This window comes from Callionymus lyra, chromosome 4 (genome assembly GCF_982586985.1).
Source record: "Callionymus lyra chromosome 4, fCalLyr1.hap1.1, whole genome shotgun sequence".
Lineage (NCBI taxonomy): Eukaryota > Metazoa > Chordata > Actinopteri > Syngnathiformes > Callionymidae > Callionymus > Callionymus lyra.
The window spans coordinates 29,135,789-29,157,470 of record NC_141821.1 but is presented as its reverse complement, the minus strand read 5'-3'; the positions used below and the strand labels follow the sequence as shown (position 1 = coordinate 29,157,470).

At 37.0% G+C, this 21,682-nt stretch overlaps 3 protein-coding genes across 3 annotated transcripts; 1 reads left to right on the top strand and 2 right to left on the bottom strand.

Annotated features, from left to right (window-relative positions):
* Positions 1-5,542: 5,542 nt before the first annotated feature.
* ripk3 (receptor-interacting serine-threonine kinase 3) lies at positions 5,543-11,951 on the bottom strand. The gene is made up of 13 exons (XM_087789606.1): positions 11,845-11,951; positions 10,666-10,829; positions 10,193-10,318; positions 9,979-10,126; positions 9,506-9,661; positions 8,725-8,867; positions 8,519-8,568; positions 7,454-7,615; positions 7,070-7,146; positions 6,900-6,939; positions 6,765-6,808; positions 6,004-6,069; positions 5,543-5,849 (listed from the first exon to the last, which is right to left on the bottom strand). The coding sequence occupies exons 2-13, from the start codon at positions 10,677-10,679 to the stop codon at positions 5,751-5,753; spliced, it is 1,125 nt and encodes a 374-aa protein (XP_087645732.1). The 5' UTR covers positions 10,680-10,829; positions 11,845-11,951; the 3' UTR covers positions 5,543-5,750.
* khnyn (KH and NYN domain containing) lies at positions 10,882-18,655 on the top strand. The gene is made up of 9 exons (XM_087789604.1): positions 10,882-11,710; positions 13,352-13,612; positions 13,733-13,867; positions 14,050-15,212; positions 16,290-16,420; positions 16,604-16,700; positions 16,894-17,001; positions 17,148-17,240; positions 17,524-18,655. Exons 2-9 carry the CDS (start codon positions 13,379-13,381, stop codon positions 17,831-17,833), a joined length of 2,271 nt encoding a protein of 756 aa, XP_087645730.1. The 5' UTR covers positions 10,882-11,710; positions 13,352-13,378; the 3' UTR covers positions 17,834-18,655.
* A 122-nt stretch (positions 18,656-18,777) lies between these two features.
* On the bottom strand, positions 18,778-21,463 carry nicol1 (NELL2 interacting cell ontogeny regulator 1). Its single transcript, XM_087789607.1, has 4 exons — positions 21,407-21,463; positions 21,029-21,153; positions 20,514-20,602; positions 18,778-19,803 (listed from the first exon to the last, which is right to left on the bottom strand). The coding sequence occupies exons 2-4, from the start codon at positions 21,138-21,140 to the stop codon at positions 19,732-19,734; spliced, it is 273 nt and encodes a 90-aa protein (XP_087645733.1). The 5' UTR covers positions 21,141-21,153; positions 21,407-21,463; the 3' UTR covers positions 18,778-19,731.
* Positions 21,464-21,682: the final 219 nt, after the last annotated feature.

Below are 21,682 nucleotides of genomic sequence, written 5' to 3'. Positions count from 1 at the left end.
TGCGAGTGGATTTCATAACTTTTTTAACAATGGCTGACGGAGGAGAAGACATTGATTTGGTCGCACTTATGCTCACAAAACCATTTTCAGGACGGACTTTTCCAGAAAAACTGGACATTGTGAAGAACGGTCGGCAGACTCCGAAGCTAGCAAGTCTGTCCCAGCAGGGAAGAGGTTTGTCGCCACTTTCAAGTCAGCAACAAGAGCGATGACCGTCCCGGTGTCACTGCTTCTGTCGGACATTCTCCGCCTGAAGCGAATCAAAACTTCCTCCAGAAACCGACCAGACAGACTAGACCTACAGCATTAGCCTCCATGGCGATAAAAAAAGGGACTTATTGTTGGAACTGAAACAGATAAACTGTACAACAGAGTAATCAAACTCTTCTTGAGGAAAGAAAGGATGGACTTTGCTTACAAATAATCAGTAGTTTTGGTGAGTAATGCATTTTATTTAAACATTTTAAAATGTTTGTCATTTAATGAGGTTAATATTGATGTTTCTGCTAGAGATGATGTATGTATGGCAGCAGTGGCTACAGTGAAAATAGACTTGTTCAATTGTCCTAATTGGGCTTCTTGCTGTAGTAATGACATTCTTTCTTGCTACACGAGATACATGTGATGCAATAGCTCAGATGGTAGAGTGGTTGCCTGCAGTCTTAAAGGTTGCAGGTTTAATCCCAGCTCCAGACACCTGAGCAAGACACTTTACCCTGATTGCTCCTGATGGCAGACTTGGCGCATGTGCAGCCTACTCCCATCAGTGTGTGTGAATGGCTGTCAAAGCGCTTTGTGACCCTGGTCTAGAAAGGCGCTATATAAATAAACATTATTATTATTATACTGCATTTCTGTGTAATATTGATGGTTTCTATAGCCGTGGAGTCATAATGATGGCATTAAGAGGTGGATTAGTTCATGTAGGACACCAGTGAAGACCTAGGTGTGAAATGCACCGCCACTGCTCAGCTCTCTAGAAACTCTTTATGAGGTGGAAAAAAACAAGTGTTTTGGATTTCAGTGTCTCCGCCTTTCCACTCCTACAGTAAAGAGTTGCTCAGCGTGTTCTTGCACAAGTTCTTGTGACTGTAGTTTTCATTTGTCATATCAGAAAAAGTGTCAAGAAGAGAGCTTAAGAGCCGATGACATTTTATCGAGAACTGTGATTTTGAAGAAGTATATTACACAGCAATTATTTTGTACCAGATGTCAAGAGTATCTCACGCTACTGCCAGAAGACAATTCATGTAGATTGAAGGTCAAGTCTGATGGAGAAAATAAAAAGCCCTGAAGCTACTTCTGCAAATAAAATATTGAGGAAAATTAAAACTGAACAATTTAGTTCTAAAGTTTCAGTTCTTGTACGTCACAAAAGGATGTAAGGCTTTCGGAAAACTACTCATCATCACAAACAATCACAGACACACTCGTACTCAGTGACACGCACAGCATAAGAAGTATTTTCTGCTAAACAAGTTTTTTAAAACGTTATTCTAACCTTCTTCCTAAGTGACTATTAATATATAATTGTTCAGTTACTATTGAGGAAATAACTATGTGAGGTAAATTTAAAGGATTCCTGTAACTCAGGGTTTAGTCATAACATATACAATTATAATTAATTATTACATTGTCAATGCTAATCAGGCATACTAAAGATTAACGTATAATTTCCTTCCTTCACCTCTCTCTGAAATGCTTCACGTCTCCTTCTATCTTCCTCCTTGATTAATAGCAACAATTCTGCTGGCAAGTTAAACGATTTTTCTTCTAAGATGATCTGACTTTTCTCAGCGATGTTCTATATGGACTTCATTGCTTCACATCTCCACCCTCAATATTTTTATTATGCTCCAACATTCTTCTGATCCAAACCCAATCACAATGAGGAGAACATCGAAATGGAAATTAAGGAAAAATTAAATCGCTATTTTCATGCGATCTTTCAGGAAAAAAGTGATCGTAAAAAATTATGTATTTTTCTGTATGTCATTTTTTATGAATCTTTATGATTTCTGAATATATACTGAAATATATACAAATCTATTAAATGGTGTCATTACGGTGAGATTTTTGGTTGTAGTTCTCCTGGCATCTTGAAGTCTTCCTCTCCAAGATGCAGTAAGTCCCTCATCATGACCATGTTTTGGTCCAACTTATTATTTTTGTAAAGTTCTCCCTCAACTCAAATCTGGGCGAATGAGAGGCTACAAGAGATAGATAGATAGATAAACACAGACGATAGATTCATAAAAAGTCCATTATGATGTTATAATGGTTTTCACTCCTCCAGCCAGCTGTAATCACGCTTTGTTTATACAATGAGTCCCTTGGAGGTGGAGACTTCTCGGATTGATGACACGCGATGTCAAACTTTGATGATTGACCAATCACAGCAGAGTGGGTGAGGTTATGGTAAACAAGATTTAATCTCCAGAAAAAGTGTATGCACATTTACTAATATTTCAATTAAAAAGATACAAACAAACACATACTGATGATACAATAGAGGTCAAAGGAAAGAGACAATATTATTTGCTTCGTTTATTATAAAATGAAACTCAACCTCTTGACAGGATCCATCATCGTATCGACTGTTTTTGTTTTGATAAGCGACAGACTGCATTCCTCGAGACCGGAAGGTGTCAACAGTTCTCATTGCAACCTTAGATGTTCTGAACTTTTCATGCCAAGAATGCGACATGAGCTTACTGTTCTGGAACAGGGAGGATGTTGTAGTGCGCTACTCACAAGAGCGTCATGTGATATGACGACAGGTAGGTCAAATAGCACAAGACATTAGTGGTTATACTTCCTGTATTTGCAGTTGTTAACTGATGATGTTCTTTTTTTTTTATACTGACGTGTTCTTGGTTTTTGATGTGCGTCATATTGTTTTCTATGATCAATTATTCTTATAATCTTCCATTAAAAGTCCCAACCCACAAACAGGAATCCATTTATATGATGTGACTTTTTTGCCCATTCCTGTCTGCTTGTCATGAGAAGCTTGAGGCACGAAACTAACCTAGTTCCAGGCAGTGACACATAAAAGCCTGTTTGGATGACAACATACGAGTGTCTGAGTATGAGTGTGAACCCACAAATGAGGACATTATTAAATGGGGCAATGATATTGCGACATTCGTTTATTCACCCAAAGTTTCTGGAGGAGGAAGTGACATTGATGTGAACCCAAGTGTTTCCCGGAATATTAATCAGACAACCAGCAGTCTTGAACAATAGTCATGTGCTACGATCTATGCTTTAGCCTTGAATAAGTCAAGTTCATTAGAAAGAGACCAATTTAACTCATAAATTCATGAAGAAATATTTACAACACAATGTGTTTTTTCAGAATGAATCCACAAAACCACCAGCTGTCATAAAACAATTTAGATTTCAGACATAGAGGAATACAAACAAAGAAAATAAGAAGACTAAAAAAAAAAAAAAAATAGTATTTCAAATGGAAACCCAACATCTGATACACAGTACAAAGCACTAAAAAGGGTGTGTGTTAAATGCATTCTTAACGAAAACTGCACCCTTTGTTATTGCACCCTACATTCAAGGCATCACAATAGAAGAGCAAGAGCTCTTGGTCAAGCATTTATTGACGCTCACGTGGATAGAACTACTCAAGGAAGAGATTTCCAGCTTTGGAAAAACCTGGCCTAATGAAGATTGGATATTGTTTTTATTTTGAACGTGAGGTGCATTTATTAAGTTGTTAATAAAATGATTGCTGTGTTGTCTCAGGTGTCACGTGGTTTACATACAGACAGTGGACGTAAAAAGAATAGAATAATTATTAAAATACACATGGAGGATTAAAATAATGCTCACATTAGTGCTATTGTTCCTCTCTCACCTGCTTAGATACTTGGGTAGCAACAGCTTCTTTTGTCAAATCTTGAGTATAAATAAAGTATGAAAAAAGGTTTCTCTAATGAAATAAATCATTAAGATTTGTATTTATGTATGTGTTAGAAGACAAAAAGCAACAATCAGATATAAATAGATTTTCAAAATGCAAAATACGGGGCAAAGTTCATACTATTCTAAGAAAAAATACACTAAAATGTCAATATAAAATATGAATAGTAAAAGAAAGAGGTCAAAATATAAAATAAAGGTTTTTTTAAGTAGGTGTGTGAAGATGTGTTGCAAGTGTATTTAAATATTAAATAGATCAAATATGTCATTTAACAGGCAAAGGTAAAGCTATGAATAAATATATCATCCATAAGGATAATTTTTCATAATCACATCATATTCTTTTTTTTGCATCCATTTAAATTGTATTTCATCTTAATTGCCTTTTTTATTACATCTTTACTCAAGTCACAGATAATATCTTCAGAGTCTGCTTTAATTGGCCTATTTTTCAGTGGATGTATTGTGTCATGTGCAATTCTGTGCATCTTGGAGTAATAAATTAGTAATGGAATTAGACAATTTCAGTTTGTTGTATTTTTTTAGCTCTTAAGACAAGAAATCCCTTTACTTTAGCCTCGTGACAGTTTCTCGTCGAGCTTCATTGAGCCGATATACTGTATCTGATATACTGTATATTATGATGCGTAGGAGCAGTGGTTCCACTCAGAGTCTCTATTGGACGACTGAACTCCTCACCCATTCCTCAAGGATCCAGTCGCCCAGAAGAGAAAACCGATCTTACAGACACCACCCAAAGTTTAAGGGCATAGATGGACCAGCAATTCATGATCTTCTAGACATTTTGTTGAGAGACAAATTGTAGAACAAATTTAACTGGTATTTAAAGCCTACAAAAATTACACGGTCATGCTATTTTTTGCTAGGATTGTAACAATATTGGATCACTGGAATAACTTCTGATTCATCACAAAACTAAAAAGTATTTCCAAACATTTGTCCTGAGTTAAGATAAATCAAAAAATAACACAACGCAGCTCTCTTCACGTGTTTTTTTGTCACTGGCAAACTTTTCATCTCTGTATGAGCCTCGACTCTGTTATGAATAAATAGAAGATTATGAGCAAATGGATTATTGCCAAGAACCAAACGTAAATTTGTGCGTTTCTAATTTACTTGTTATAATTTAGCTACAGTCGCCATCTAGCGTTTGCATTTAGAAATGGCATTTACTCGCTAAGAGTAAGTAAGTAAAGGTTATTTGTAAAGCGCCTTTAGTTATTTGTAGAAAATATGGTTAAGGGCGTTTGGAGGCGTGTTGATCAAAGTGTATCCCATAAAAGCACATGGAGCCATAAACTATATGGATGTAACAAACATGACGTTAGGACTCAACGTCTATAACATTCTTTGTCCTTAATACGATTATATATTTTGTAACAAAACATATCTTTATATATATTAAACCTTTTGTATTTGAAAAATGAAGCACCTTTTTTTCTTCAGAGATTTTTTAAATTTAATTTAAGGTCGAATAACATACATGTGCAATGAAGTAAAAAAAAAACAAAAACAGAACAGTTTCAAACATTTAAAATTCAGCATTTCATTGGTTTGTTTCAAGTTAAAAAAAAAAAAATTCGTATTTCTTATAGCTTTCCCTGAATTTAATTCCCCACTTCTGGTTTCATATGACACACAATGGCCAACATGCAGGAAACTAAAAAAAACAATCTTAGGTAATCGTACTGTATGTTCTTATGATGAACAACATAATGATTGCCGATATGTAAAATACACTGGGCCACTGACAAGTTATACTTGGCAAACAACAAGACGAGAGACAATCATCTATTTTCAGGTTGAGTGTTGAGGTGCATCTGGTTGTGGTCCCCAAACTGACCTCCAACGATCCGATTCACATTGATTGTGGCTCCAAGATTAGGCTGTGGATAGAGGTTTGTTTGGTCGAGTCACTTTTTAAAAGTGTAAACATTTCATATTGAAGTGTCCAAGAGAACTAAAAGGTACAAATGTATTTAAAATGACTGAGTTTTTCTGTAATTTACTCAATGTTGTCGTATACCTGCTAAAACTTACATTTCTGCTGTTTGAGGTAGATACTGGTTTTGCTTCTGACTTATTGGTCTCTGCGTCCGGGACATCCTGCAACACATGACATTTTGATCCAGTTTAGATTTTTTTTCCCCTTGCACTTTTGAATGTGTCAACAGTATTATTCAACATTTTTACTTCTCGGCGCTCTCAAAATCTTTATCGACCCCTAATTTATTAGATTTTTTTTTTTTATTTGATTCATAAATCTATTGTTCTTACCTTTTTCTGATTTTTTTTAATCACAGCATGCAAACTTGCACTGGAACTTGGAAAAGTTGCCACTTCATCCCTCACATACAAAAAGTCTTTCACTAGTAAGTTTCTTCGAAACTACAGAGTAACTTAAAGTAACTGAGTTACTTTTGAAAGAACTAACTAACTAAGTTACTTTTTATGGGTAACTTGCCTAGCACTGCATATCTGCAAGTGTCAAAGTTCCTTATCGATATACAAGTGTTCAAAAAAATACGTCATTCAGTCCAAGGAGTCCCGCTGGCTTGCATTTATTGACGTCAACATGTTAAAAATAGATGTTGCCAACTGTGATACGCTATTAGAATGACTTGAACATAAAGGATGGTGCGATCAACATCAATGGCTTCCTCAGTTACAAAACTCGAATGCGTTTTCATTTCAAATAGCAAGATATTGCAGAAGCTAATAAAAGCAAAAAGGTTATAATATTCTTTAAATATTCCTTAAATATTGGCTGCTTAAAGTGTAGCTTCAAAGCAAACTATTACCTGTGCTGGTGGACCTCCATGGTGTTTATATGATGGTAAAACTCCTGATTAGTAAATAATTAGAGTTATAACATGATCACAAGTTGAACAGAATTTAGAAGGAAAAAAAATGCTAGAAATGTTTCTCAAACTGACCTGAGGTCGCCGGCATAGCATCACGGTTGTCCAGAAGTTTCTACAAGGAGACAAGAATCGTGTTGTTTAATTCTCTTTTCACTAAAGATGCTGAAGCATCCCTCGGTTCATGGAATTTAAGTGAGAATAATTCATAGGCAGTTCGGAGTTTAAAACTAGTAATAACGTACCAGCTTTTCCAAAAGTTGTGCGACAGTGTCAGGATCCTTGTGGCTCTGATGCAGTTCCTCAGTTTTTTCTGCACAAACTAAAAGAAAAAATAAATTAAATATAGAGCATATGGGGAGATGCACACCATAACCATTTCTTCATATAACACAATGTATCCAATTATCTTTTTTTTATTATTATTATTATTTTTAGGCAATGATTTAGCGTACATTACAACGCATCTTTAAAATGTCTTTTTTTTCCTCCATATTACCCAATATTGGTGGGATCCTCTGAAGACAAAATGTCGTTTTGGGTAGAACATAGTATAGGATGTAGATTTCCATTTTTTTTGGTTGGTTTATAATATTAGTTGCAGTATTGGTATCGTCTGTCTCTCTTACCATCTGCTGAGGGTCTCTCAGGTATTTCTCCGTGCCAGCATGACTCCATTAGTGCTTTGAGGTCATCCAGGCCTGGGCGTCCATCTTTAAGAGCATCGATGTCTTCCAAAAGAGGTCGATCCCCTTCCCCAACACGATACTCCAAAACTGTTGTCAAACAACCTTTTATCAAAGAAAGGGGGGAAATGACATTAATAGACTTTTTGGAATTATAGATTCTTCTCCTGCATGGTATTTACCAAGATAGCATGTGGAAAGTATATTAAGTAACATACCTGTTTAAACTGATCTATGGTTTGCATGGAGAGACAAGAGCACAATTTTACAGACGTGACAGAATATGAGGTGTGGGAACATGAGGGCAACTTAGAGAACATTGTGGACAAGTATTTGAGAAGACTCTTGTTCTTGATGCCCACAACCAGACACTGTCAGGCTATTAGCCCTGAAACTGGTGAACTGCACCTGATGAACAGATTGTTCATCACTTCATAAAACCACTCAATGATGGTCAGCATCTGAGGGGTTAGGCGTCTTTGAGCAGAGCCAGGTGGACATGAGGAATAATAGATTTAGTAAACATGAGAGATGAATTAAAAGAAACCTGATGTAGTTTACAGTTCAGTGTGAAATACTGACAACAGAGACATGGTTTTGAGTGAGACCGAAAACACATTTAAAAGCAAAGTCATTAGGAGTTTTGTCATTGCTAGTGAAGCAGCATCCACACACAACTAACATGTTAGTCACGGTGCAAATGTGGTCGGCATGGAATAAAACACAAAGCATTATGCAAAGTCAGTAAATGGCTTTTATACTTTATATCTTTGGTATTTTATTGTTGTGACTCTACTCAATTGTGCCAACATTGTGCTAAAAAAAGCAATTCTACCCACAAAATAACAATCATGTCAATGTGCCTGTGCTTGATTTGTTAATTTTCCCTTTTTTCTTCTGATAAATATAAGGGTTTTGTTTCAAAATTGTGAGTTTTCTCACTTTTTTTAGTAAAGACCATGACCATCTATGATTTATATTACATAAAGAAATATAATACTTTCTTACCCTCATATGGCTTTTTACCCGTGACGAGGGACCACAGGAGGATACTAAAGCTGGAAGACAAAGATTACATATGACTAAAGGATTCAACACATAATAGCATAACTGAAGGTCAGACATAGTGAACATAGTAACTGAGCAGTCAGACCTTTGAGTCAATCCGTTTGTGCTGATGAAATGGTTTAACGGTTTGGAGGATCAGCGTTTACCTGTAGATATCTGTGGCTTTTGAGGCGCTGTACTTCTCTTTGAAGGCTTCAGGTGGCAAATAAGCAATCGTTCCTCCGTTCTTAATGGACTTTGTAGTGAACGACCGACTGCGTACCTCTTGGGACAGGCCGAAGTCTGTGAGCTGTGGCGATAAATCAAATGGTTTTAAAAAAGACAGGAGAAAGAAAATGTTCGCTTCTATATATTTCTCAAACAGTTGTGTGACTGCAGGTTTTTTTCTCTCGCATCCTCAAGTTTGTTCAACCAAAATTCAAACTTGACTCATTTTCTACTCACCCTCATGTCGACTAAAGGTTGGGGTTTATTTTAAAAGTAATCCATTCCTTTTTAAAGTTATAGACAAAAACATTATATATAATTTAATGTAGCAACTGGACCGCAGTGATCTTCGTCTTCATCTGAGTCCAACATGATGCACTTAAAATCCTCCATATACCTCTGTGGTGCTCGTCTCCAACTTCAATCTTGTGTTAAAGCCTTGACATGAGGAATTGTTCCAAAAAACTGAAATATTTATTTTTATTTTAAGTTTGTTGGTAGCGGAAGCTTTCAGATCATTAGCATAAATCTTGCAAATATGCACCGACACTTGCAATGTGTTTGAATAAGGATAAACTTTTAACAAGAGCTGAGAGACCTGAAGCTTAAATATATATGGTTCACACCACCTATTATGGGTAATTACACATACATTAAGTACTATGATATTATTGGCTGTGTGGTATGCGTCACTAATCAAGAAAACTGTCTTCGACTCACCTTTGCGTTGAAATTGTTGTCCAGCAACACATTATCTGGTTTGAGGTCCAGATGGAGGACACAAGGAGTGCGATTGTGAAGAAACTGTATTCCATGAGCCACCTGGTTGGCCACCTTTACTACAAAAGCCCATGGTGGAGGTTCTTGATTCGTTTTCTGTAGTATAAATACTCAATTACCATCACCATTTTAAACGGTAATTAAGTTGGTGATGCCAAAATAGGCCTTTACATGCACTGGCCTTTATGGCTAGAAGAATTTAATAATAAGAATTTAATAGGGTAAAATGTATTAAAAAAAAAATGTAATTATTCGTCGGACTATCCTGAAGTATCTTTACTTATCTGAGTAATGAAAACTCCCCTGCTTTCTACAAGATAAGAAAACAACAGACTCATTTTTAAGTACACATGCAGTAAACAAAAGCCATAACACGGAAGGAACTGATACAAGTTAAAGAACAAAAGACTAACCAGCATGTTTGCCAAGGAGCCCATCTCCATGTACTCCATGACCAGACCGAGCTGATCTTTCTTCTCTCCAGCACACACTTCCAGAACTTTGACAACGTACGGGCTTGTGCACTTTTGCATGATCCTGATCTCTTTTAGCAAAGATGCACTAGAGAAGTGCTTTGATTGGTTATTCATTATGATTTGTAAAGGCACCAACAACCACACAACTCACCTGTCATTAGTGTGAAGCACCTTGACAGCCACACTTAACTTGGCTTTGAATACATCCCCGAACCCACCACCGCCAATATGTGTCCGCTCTGTCAGAGCACTGAACGGAATCAAGTCGTTTTCCTTCCTGTCATGAGAGAACCGAGAGAAAACAACAACAATCGTGAAGCAGATACCATCTATCTCAACTCAACTTTTTTGACATTTAAAACCAACTTGTACTTCATGTCATGTGCCAAAAACAGCATATAATATTTCGGTTTTAAATGTCACTACCAGATTTAGTTTCACACTTGAAACAAGAACAGATTGTGAATCAGTTTCAGTTTCATTTTAACAAACTTAAAAGACTTCTTAAGTTGCTTAGGCGAGTCCATGAGTTTCACACAGGGTAAAGCTTTTGTATCGTAAATAACCAAAAGAATGTGGGTGGGTTTTTTTTTCCCCACAAACAAAAAAGGAATTAGTACTCACAGCAGTTCCTCCATAGCGCTCTTACGTCTGCACTCTCTGTTGGAATGTGCGGTCTCTCCAAGCTTCTTCCTGCTCCGTAGTGTTGCGTCACAAAAGTAGGAAGTACGGTTGAGGGCCGCCCATCACACATTATTCAGGAAATGTTTTGGAAAGCCACCCTGTATCTGTCATTTCGATATTAGTCAAGTGGAGGTGAATTCATTTATACGTCATTGTTTCTTATATTTGCACTGTAATAGTAATGGGTTTATTGGAAACCAGTCCCACACTGAATAAATCTTTCCCCTCGAGTCCAGTTGGAAGGCTTCCAGAGTGTAGGGGTGTCATCTGCGAGACTCCCTGAAAGAACTAATCAGCTCTCGAGTCCCTAGTTTTTTCAAGTGGGTCTTGTTTGAAGTAGAAAATAAAACAAACGTTTTGAAAAAAAAAAAAGTTTAATACAGCCTTAATTATACTTTTACTTATTTTTTGAAGGTCTACCCTGGCTCTTGACTTCCTTCTCATCAAGTAAAGATTCTCCAGAACTCTGAACATATTCGAAGATTGTATAATGATTGCCTTGATATTAAAAAGATTAGCGAATAAAAATCCTCTCAAAAAATAGCAAGTTCACTTAAAACATTTTATCCAACACTGCAGTATCTGGTAAGAAATATGAGTTTGTTTTTATTTACTGCTCGTAAACAATTAAACAATTTCCCGAAGGAGACTTCCAGAGGGATCAATAAAGTTTTATCGATCTATCGTCATGTCAGAATCAACAAGCGACGCGTATGACGTCATAGGAATTCCCCAAATGCTTTCACGAAAGTCAATAGCTTTTAAATAAAATATAAAAAATATGGGTGTACAATTTCATTAGTGTCCACATACATTATGATTTGACTCGCTCACTGTGGTAATTTTATATCAACAAAAAAACAATGTGTTATTTAGTTTCGCTTTTGGAACTTCACTTCCTTCTCAGTGGAGCAGAGATCGACGCGCACTTTGAGCTCGCTACAGAATTGCGGAAACTAGAAACAAAAAGGAGACCTTCACTCAAGTAAGTCAACAAAACCAGGTTATAAAGTCGACGTTTTTTTTGTAATACAAAGTTATTATTGTTTCTTAAAGTTGGCTCGAAGTCGGCAGATCTGACCATGGAGCTTATATAAGTAAAACGAAAACAAATCTTACCTTTTCTCGTCAAAGTTGAACGTTGTTTGGACTACAAGCGTTTTGGAACCAAACATTTCGTCGTTTTCTCTGGAGGAAAGACACAGATCTCTATCAGCAAGTGAGACAGCGTTCTAGGGACCATCCTCAAATAGACCAAAACGGAGTGACTCCTTTTGATATGCGCCTTTATAACTACTTTACTACAACTCCTATGGGAATCAATTGCTGTAACTTATAAATAATATCCAAATGCTTGTACTAAACTCGGTAGTTTTTTTAAGTTTTCCTTTTTAGGGAAATATTAAAGGAATTTTTACATCAATTTATATTTAAATAAATATTCTGTAAAAACTCCTTAAATACATCTCAGACCACGCATTTATTATTATTTATTTGAATAGCCTAATTTTTGAATAAAACAAATATATATAAACCTGATGCTCATCACTTATATCTAACTACTGAATCATAAGTAAGATATGTGGTGATGAATAACATCTTAACACACGAATTCTATCTACCTCTCGAAATTTTTTAAGTAATATTTAAATGCAGAGTTTTGTTACTATCGTTTAGTTTTCAGTTTCCGATTTGGAGGTGCTGATTCTCTTCCCTGCCGCTTCACACTCGGTTGTGAACCCTTTCAGCGAGAGCCTGAATTATTGTGTAAAAAATTATTCAATACAAGATTTATAGGCGCCAAATTCACATCAGTAATAGATCACAACTCCCTATATAATGGGTAGTTAACATGGTTTCAATTTCTATCAAAATGAAAGTATATCAATTCTCATGTGACTGCCCTTTTCCCTTTATCTGATTGAGTGGTTCTCCCTCCTTAAACCTACACAGATGTCTTAAATATATCTTGGACTTCTATTGTACTCATCAGTATGTTTTAGTTTGTACAAAACTCTCTTTTCATTGGTCAAAAATTGAGGTTTGTCATCTCTCGTTTGCCGAAATTTCGGACGGGGGGAACTTTATAAAGTAATGACTTCAAAACATGGGCATGACGAGAGACTTATTGTATCTTGGAAAAGGCTGACTTCAACATTTGAAATATGTGAGTGAGACAGGAGAATAATTTAAAAGAAATTACAAATTCACAACAAATGCATATTATTTTTCTGTAAACATACAAAATGCAAGCACGAGGATAGTTTACCGGGGAAAGCAATAAACACGAAATATACGTTAAGTAAAATATAATTCAACGCACTGAATATTTTTCAACGTTACATTTTGTCGGACAGTATTTTTTTTTTTTTTTTTTAAGTATTAAGTTGCAAAGTTCTTATCTGCTAATATAGAGCCAAATCTTGTCTGGGCACTTTAATTGAAACGAGTCGATGACATTTACATCACATTGTCTTTTTTGACTGCAAGGTTATGAATTGAGTGTCGTGTCTATTCACTGACACATTCCTAACAATAATAAATTGATCAACTTTTCTTTTTATCCGTCATTATTGCAGTTATTACTGTTTTAAATAGTAATCATAACATATCTTTTTCCCTCTAGTTCCAGCAAAATGATCAACGGTCTTGCATGGATTTAAAAATGGCCAGTAAGAGTATCGGAGAAGTTGGAGGAAGCCCTCCAGTAGAGGATGAGTTTACATTTTCGGGCATTCAGCGGGGATCGCTGACCTCAATACACAACTCTGTGGAGAGGATTTTTCAGGTTCGTTTTCTGATTGAAGGCGACAGCCTCCCACATTTCAACAATGAGCAGCTGTGGCTAAAACTTCAAGGATCTTTGGAAAATGTAAAAGCTGCAAAAGTAAGAAAGTATTTGCTTTTAACCTTTCAGATCATTAATAGTAATCTATATAATATTATTGGTGATTTCTTTTGTGTACCCTTGTATTTTCCACATGTTTAACAATTTCTACACTTGTAGCTATTTGTTAAGGGAGTGTTGAACCAGGAGGAGCAGCAGGAGGTCTCTTACCCCATGTCTCTCAAATGTGTCTTCTGTGGGGCTGGAGGGCTGTTCATGGACTGCCTGATCAGAAATACTTCAGCACTTATACTGGTGAGTGATTGAGTTCCAAGTTTGTCCAAGTTGGTGAATAACAGAGCACTGGTATGTCTTCACCTGTAAAGAAGTTACAGGTAACAATCGAGACCCACACAACAGGAACAGTAATGTACCAATGTACTAAAATGTACTGAAGAAAATGTTTCTTATCCTTTCTCTTTCATTTCCAAACTCAGATCCGATCATCTGGCTCCCTGCAAATATCCGGACTTGCAAAACCAGTAGTGCGGGCTTACTCTTTGATTACAAACATGATTGAAAAGTTGAACAGCTCACAAGCCAAACAAACAGAGAAAGACTCCAAAGACTTGGCGGAGACTCTTGAAGCACGTCGAGCCTTTAAATCTCTGGTGGAAAGGCGTGAAGACAGGTACACTCTGGATCTTCTCGTACTGCCAGGATCGGTTAAAGAAATTCTTCTCAATTTGGTGCACGAGTCAGAACTCGTGAGGCCGATGGATGAAGCTCCTGGGCTAGGATCATGTGAAGGCAATGGCCTTCTGTCGTCTCCGTCTTTAGGTCAAAATGAAAATGATTGGTTTGCTAAGGAGTTGTCAACGACCAATAACGACTTAAGTCCTGCTTCTCCTCTTAGAACCAACGTTTCTGGGGCAAGACAGCAAAATTCTCACTTGAAAGGTTGGAGCCAGCGTTCAGAGCAGGAGGCTTCACTGGAGAGTGAGGGGGGTTTAGCATGTGAAAAAAATGAGCAGCAGTTCTTGTTAGAATCCTTCGCGGCCATGGGGTACTCCGAGGAAGCCGTCGAACGAGTGCTGTCCCGAACAGGGAGCAGAGAAGCCTCCCTGATGCTGGACCTGGTCCAGCATGAGCAGGACATTATAAACCGGGGTGTTCATCACAACAAACCCTGTGAAACTGAGCATAGAGAAGAGGAAAACACACGTGTTAAGACGGAAGCTTTTCCTTCACCAGGATCTGGCCATGGGCGTGACTTTGGTGTGATCAACAGACTTCCTGTTGAATCCACTCATCAGCCGCTCGTGGAACAGCAAAGATTCAATGACAAAGAAGTTCCAGAGCTTTCAGGCAAGACTGAGCCGCTGTCAAAGTCACCCTCAGAAACTCATTCTTCCACATGGATTAATGAGCCCGTTTCAGTGCGAGTTAGCAACTCACAGGCAGAAGTGAAACCCCCCCTGCACTCTGGGGACAGCTTATCTCCCAGCAGAAGAAGTCAGCCCTGGGGGTCCCTGGAGGTGACGGGACAGCAGCGCTTCCTAGAGGGCCTGCAGACGCCATTTAAGCTCCATTTGATGGACCACTCTGCCAACCCAACGCTAAGAATGATCATCATTGACGGCAGCAACGTAGCCATGAGGTACGTCTGGACCAGCGTGAATCTCCATTTATGTATTCAAATATTACAAGCTGGTACCTCCTGTCTGTCTTTTTATGAAGCAAAGATGATAAATAGTGGTGGGGGAGGGGAAATGAAAAGTAAAGAGGTTTATGACCCAAGTCTTACAGTATTTCAGTTCTACAGTTTATTAAGCTCTGGCTGTCATTCCCACGTCAAACGTTACCCATGTCTGCCATAGTACCTTTATAAATCAATATTTTAAATGTATTGATTTATTTAAAAGGAAGATTTTGTAGTGAAATATCACAAATAATTTGTCTGTTAGTTGTTCTGAGTGAAAGCGTTTGGAATAAACCATGGCATGACTGAGTAGGAGATAAACTATATCTATGAGAGGACAGCTTCCTCTACATCACATTATGCTTGTGGGTTCATGGGAAAAACAAACATCCCAGCATCTGCATTCAGCTTCTCAGTATTTAGGTTGTAAACCTTTAAAGACAGACAAACAAAAAACATTTTAATCATCCATTTAAATTAAACGTTTGTAATGAATTTTGAACTGAATTTTAACATTCAAACATTTTAAATTAATTTAAACATTTTTAATGAATTAATAAGCACTAAATCTAATTTCATGAATTTTCCAAAACTTTTTGGTAAAGCTCTGATATTTAATTGTGTACTATTCTTTTGAATCTTTTACCTTTAATCTTCCAAACTCAGATGAAATGTTATTATAGCAAACCCATCGATCACAAAATCAATATAGTAAATGCTGCAATATGTTCCTTAACTAATATTTACCGCAAGCTATAAATGTGAACATTTCAAACACAATGAAAGTAAGTAAAACATTTCACTGACCATTGGCGTCTTTGGACTGAACCCCTTGTGAACTTGGAGCGTCTTCTCTCTCTGACTGACTGAGAACCTCCATGAGGTCACAGGTCACAGGTGCTCCACATTAGTGCCAATGAATGAAGCAGCTGGTTTGCTGCTGCTGGTGCACTCTGGGAAGTGTGGTTCTTTGACACATTCTGAGATTCAGCCTAACAATGATAGATTCACTCATTGATTTACTCCTTCTCACAGTCACGGTTTGGGACATTTCTACTCTTGCCGCGGAATTGCGTTGGCTGTCCAGCATTTCTGGGACCGAGGTCACCGTGAAATCAGTGCCCTGCTTCCACAGTGGAGACAGAAGTACGACCCCCGTATCAAAGGTAATGCCTTGCCTCAGGTGTGAAACAACTGATGTGAGATTCTAATACTTAACAAGTGATGCTGTTTTTTTTTTGGTATTTTTATTGTTTAAAGGTCCTTTCTTATATTATCTTCACATGTGGAATGTATACATTGCACATTCAACAAATAGCTGGTAAATGTCTTTATTTGGCCACTTGCAGAGAATCACTATTTGAATGAGCTTCAGCAGTTGGGGCTGGTCTCCTTTACTCCTTCCAGGGAGGTCCAGGGCATGAGAATCAACTCATATGATGACAGGTAGGTAAAATCTTTGTTGTGTTTTTTTTTGGTTGAGCATGTGAAATAATAAATTGAAATAAGTTTTAGTTGCCTTGTACTGACCTCTTGAGTTTAAAATCTGGAAGATGAATATTTATTTGTTCTTTTCCCAATCTTCAGTGAGAACAATAATAAATAATCAGGTTTTAACAAGTGGATCTTGTCTCTCCAGACTGATGCTCCAACTGGCTGAGAAGACAGATGGAATCATCGTAACCAACGACAACCTGAGAGACCTTCTGGACGAGTCTCATGTGTGGAAAGATATCATAAAAAAGAGGTGATTATTACGCGTGTAGCTGTGACCTTACTTTCCGTTCTTAAGTTAAATGACAAAAATGGACAAAAGCCATTGCTATCACATGGAAACAATGATTTTTCCGCAGATATAAACAGATAAATGTTTTTATTCTGATGTGTATGCAGGCTTCTGCAGTTCACATTTGTGGGCGACCTCTTCATGGTGCCGGACGACCCACTGGGCAGAAATGGTCCTCACCTGGATGAATTCCTCCTCAAGTGAGTTTACAATGATAATTTAAGTTACAGTTTTTTAAATGGTCTTTTTATTTGAAACACATTTGAACATCAAATGACAGCAATGAACGGTTTGTTTTTTACTTTTTTTGTGTACTGAAAATACAGACAGTAAAGAGAAATATTGCACAAATATATTGACTGTTTCCCATTTGCTAGTATTGTATAATTAATAATAATTAATATTATTTCTACAGAGAGATCAGATTGTCTCATAAATTAAATTGTGAATTGCTGATAATAAAGGATGCCTTTCACCCTCCAGGCCTACTATCCACTCTTCCCCTGGTGGGGCCAGATTTCCCCTTTCTTACCCACCATCCCACGCTCACACAGAGATCCAAAACCATCCAGACAGAACACTTATGGGGTCCTTGGACACAGGGGTGGAAGGGAGTCATGACGAGCCCCAGCACCACAAGCCCAAGCAGAGGACAGCGTCCGAGACTGCCAGCCTGAGAGCACAGCTGTGTGAGGTGTTTCCTGGTCAGGAAAACATGTTAACGCTGCTGTTGCAGAATCATCCGGCTGTGAACGACATCACTGACCTGACTAATCTTGTTCTGCAGGAGTAGCACTTGGGAACGTTGTACATGTTGGAAAATGATGATTCACTGACTTTTTTGAGTTGTTTGTTTTTGATTATCCTTTACTCTTAAATCATCTCTTTTGAATGGAGACGTTCAGTATCTAAGGTTCAACTAATCTTATAATGTATGAAGCAAAAATACGGTACTTTTAATAATTTCAATAGTAACACGTTTCTAAAGATGTAAACAGCCACTTCTTGTTTATGAAGAAGTGAGAGCAAACAAACTTATATTGTAGGTGGCTTTTATTATTTTAGCTTGTACTTGGTTGTACTTTGGATTAAAGACAAAATAAGTTCTTGCCTGCACTTTGCATCTTTCTAGTATGTATTTTAAATTCTGAAAGTATTTTTTTTACATAAACTGTTAATACAAATGGATTTGTCAATTGTAAATAAAAAAAATTAACCAATGTTTACGCCCTTGGTTCAAAACATACAGGTTAATGAATAACTTGCTGTTCAGAAGTCGGAGTAGTGTTTGTTTTTGCTAATTGTGCCTTGAGGTTGGCAGGTAAACTTTCCAGGGTGTCCCCGCCTCTTGCTCTATGGTCTCGCCCAACACTAGACAATAGGAGCAGGTGTGGCAATGTTCACAAAGTGTATTTTTGTTGATCAAACTGTGTTGATTGTCAGTCAAGTCAGAGTTACTTCAGAAAATCAATTGATATGTTTGTTTGTTTTTCTTTAGTTTATGTTATGTTCATATTGCTATGCACATGTAACACATGCACACATGACGGGATCAAAAATGATTGTTCTGCATCAAGTCGATTCAAGATTTGACACCAATAAATGAATCCAGGCACTTTGTGGTATATTAATCATAGTTACACAATACACTTTTGAATATAAAGGTTTGTTCATAAAACAGTTGAACACTGAAATGTTCTAAATGCAACTGTTAAAAAAAACAACACCAAACAGGAATAAATACCACAATTTTTTTATTAAGATGCTTTTAAACTACAACAATGTGGCAATACATTAGTGAAATGATTCGTTACACTAAAATTAAATCTCATTTCTACCTTGTCCCACCCCCAGCACCTCCACATATCATATTGCAGTGCAACTCTACTTTTGCATACGCGTAATAAACCGTGACACAAATAAACAGCTCTATCATTTACATAAATGCTCTTGACATACAATCTAAACGATGAACAATCAGTTGACAAAAAAGTGCTGCAATTCATGCTACAGTGCTGCGCTAACTTAAAAAGGTTTTTCCTGACTGAAATGTGTGATGTGGAAGGAAAATTATATATCTTTTTGAGGAGGACTTTAAAATAGGAGCCCCCTTCGCCAAGGTGTATTTAAGTATTTTTTAATAAGTAAGAAGTCAGAACAACATCATGCAATTTGAAGAAAAGATCCCTAAATGTTTATGTTTTTGACCTCACCTCTCTGATTGTATTACTCAAATTACTTTACCATCTTTTATATAACATCAGGCGGTTCTAACCTCTAACTTACATCTTCAGCTCAGGTACAAACCACTTGCTGAATGGTGAGGTTTGATATAAAATAGTAAACTATAATTAACAAAACTAATGAGGATCACTTGCTTAAGTATCCCTGCTGCTACAGTTTTATTTTTTTAAACATGAAACTTCTTTACCACATTAAAGGATACAGTCTACTTCCATGGACATACACTGTTACAAAATGCTGAATGAAACATGAGTGAAAATTGAGATTTTAACGCTGTGACGGCATGTTAGTATGCATAAAAATCTGCGTCAACAAATCATTTACATCAATTTAAGAGACGAAAGAAGAAAATAAAGTGCCATTTGTGGTGAACTGGTGTGTCAGACCTATTAGGAGGGTCTGGAGAGTGTGTGTAGATCAGCAGGTGTGTGTCTTGGGTCGTGATGTTTAGCGCAGTGAGCCACCGAGCATGCAGTCGCACAGAGCCCGTTGCTCCGCCCTCAACACCAGCATCTCTGTCTGCAAGCAGGAAATGACAGTATTGTGTTTACTAGTCAGTCTGGATTAAGGCATGTGTCATGTTTAATTATGAACAAGTTGTTTTACTTCATGAGACAAGAGTTGAGGCTCTTTTCTGTGGACAAAAACATCAGTAAACCGAATGGAAAGATTAAAGAGGAATATATTTATTGTTTAATTTCTCTAATTGGCTTATAAAATCATATTACATTTAATTTTTGGATTTCTATCCAAAGCAACTGAGCTCACTTGGATTTTAACAGGCAACTTTGTCATTTTATATATATTATAGTTCATCGTTGTGACCCAGTGAGCTAACTAGTCCTTTCAAATAAATAAACTGAAAGTGAAACTAGCTCGCCGCATGCTCAACTCGACTCTTGTAACTCTTTTTCTTATCTCTGTGTCTCTAAACCTGCATAATGGCAGGTTTAAAGGAAGAAAGAGATGTATAAATACATTTGTGAATACAAAAAAAATAAAGAGAGTAATACCAACTTCTTCGAAGAACTATGCTGTTTCTGTGTATAACTTATAATATCTCTTCATTTTATTATTAATGTATTTCATTATTTAACCTTTATTATTTCATGTTTCTTTTATTATTTTGTATTCATTTGTTTGTCTACTTTACGTCTTTTATTCATTATTTTTCCATAAATTATATTTTCAATATTTTGTAATGTGTGCAAAAAAAGAGGGATTCTCACCCTTGCATCCAGGTTGAAGGCCGTCTTTTTAAGATCCTGCAGTGCTCGCTGCATGAACTCGAAGGCGTGACAGTCGACACATGGGCGACCTGGAAGCAACAGTCACAAAAACAAAACAATTGCATTTCTAGGGGTGAACTTTAAGACACAGTTTCAAACCACTATAACACAATCATTAACGTTCTGACAGATATCCAGATTAACTTCTTCTTTAATCAAAACAGTCTTGTTTATTCTTAAGTATATATATTTTTATTCAACAATCAAAATCCCCACCCAACTTGGCTAACCCACAACCAAGCTTCTCCATGAGAGATGAGTGATTTAATGTCAGAATGGTTGTTTTTTTTAAATATACTAATGTGTTTAATTCATATCTTTGAGTAGTAAATTTGAAAATGAAGTGCACCCTTCAAACCAAAGGTAACGCCCATAGAGATATATGGGAAGTACACACATCTGATGTAAATGCATAAGAACAAGCATCCAAACATCATGGTGTTCTGACCACCTACTCTCAGCAGGGATGACCGTCCCTGTCTCCTGGTCCGCATCAGCAGCACCGAGGCAGACGAGCTGGACCGCCAGCAGGAACAGCGCCGCTTGCACGAATCCTCTGGATGCCATGACGATCACACACCTTTCATGCAAAGAGAAAAAAAAAGACATAAGAGTAGATTTGCACCTGTGCAAACAACCGATTGTTGAACATGCGCCATTGTCAATGAAAGGAGACAAGGCTTTGTTGGATGACGACCGGATGGCAAGATAAACAATCATCTTTAAACACATTTTCGTTACCTACTGTTTACGTAAAAATCCAGGTTAATAACGTGATACCCTCACGTGATTTATGTAGGATTTAAGCCCTCTAGTTACCGAAAAATTCCTACCTTGGTTGTTGTTACAGCTGACGCAAAGCGCATGCGCAAAGCTCATGGATCTTTTTTTTTTATTTCGCTATCGAGGTCAAGAATTAACATTTCCGATTTTCAAAGTAAAAGCACCAGAAAGGTATGACATGTTTATACACGAATAACAAGACTGTAAAGACTAGTGTAATTCTCTACTTGTAATAATATTAATGACAACAATAGTTAGTATTAATACTTAATACACGCAATAAAGAAACACATTAAAATAAAATCCACACATATTCAGTACATTAG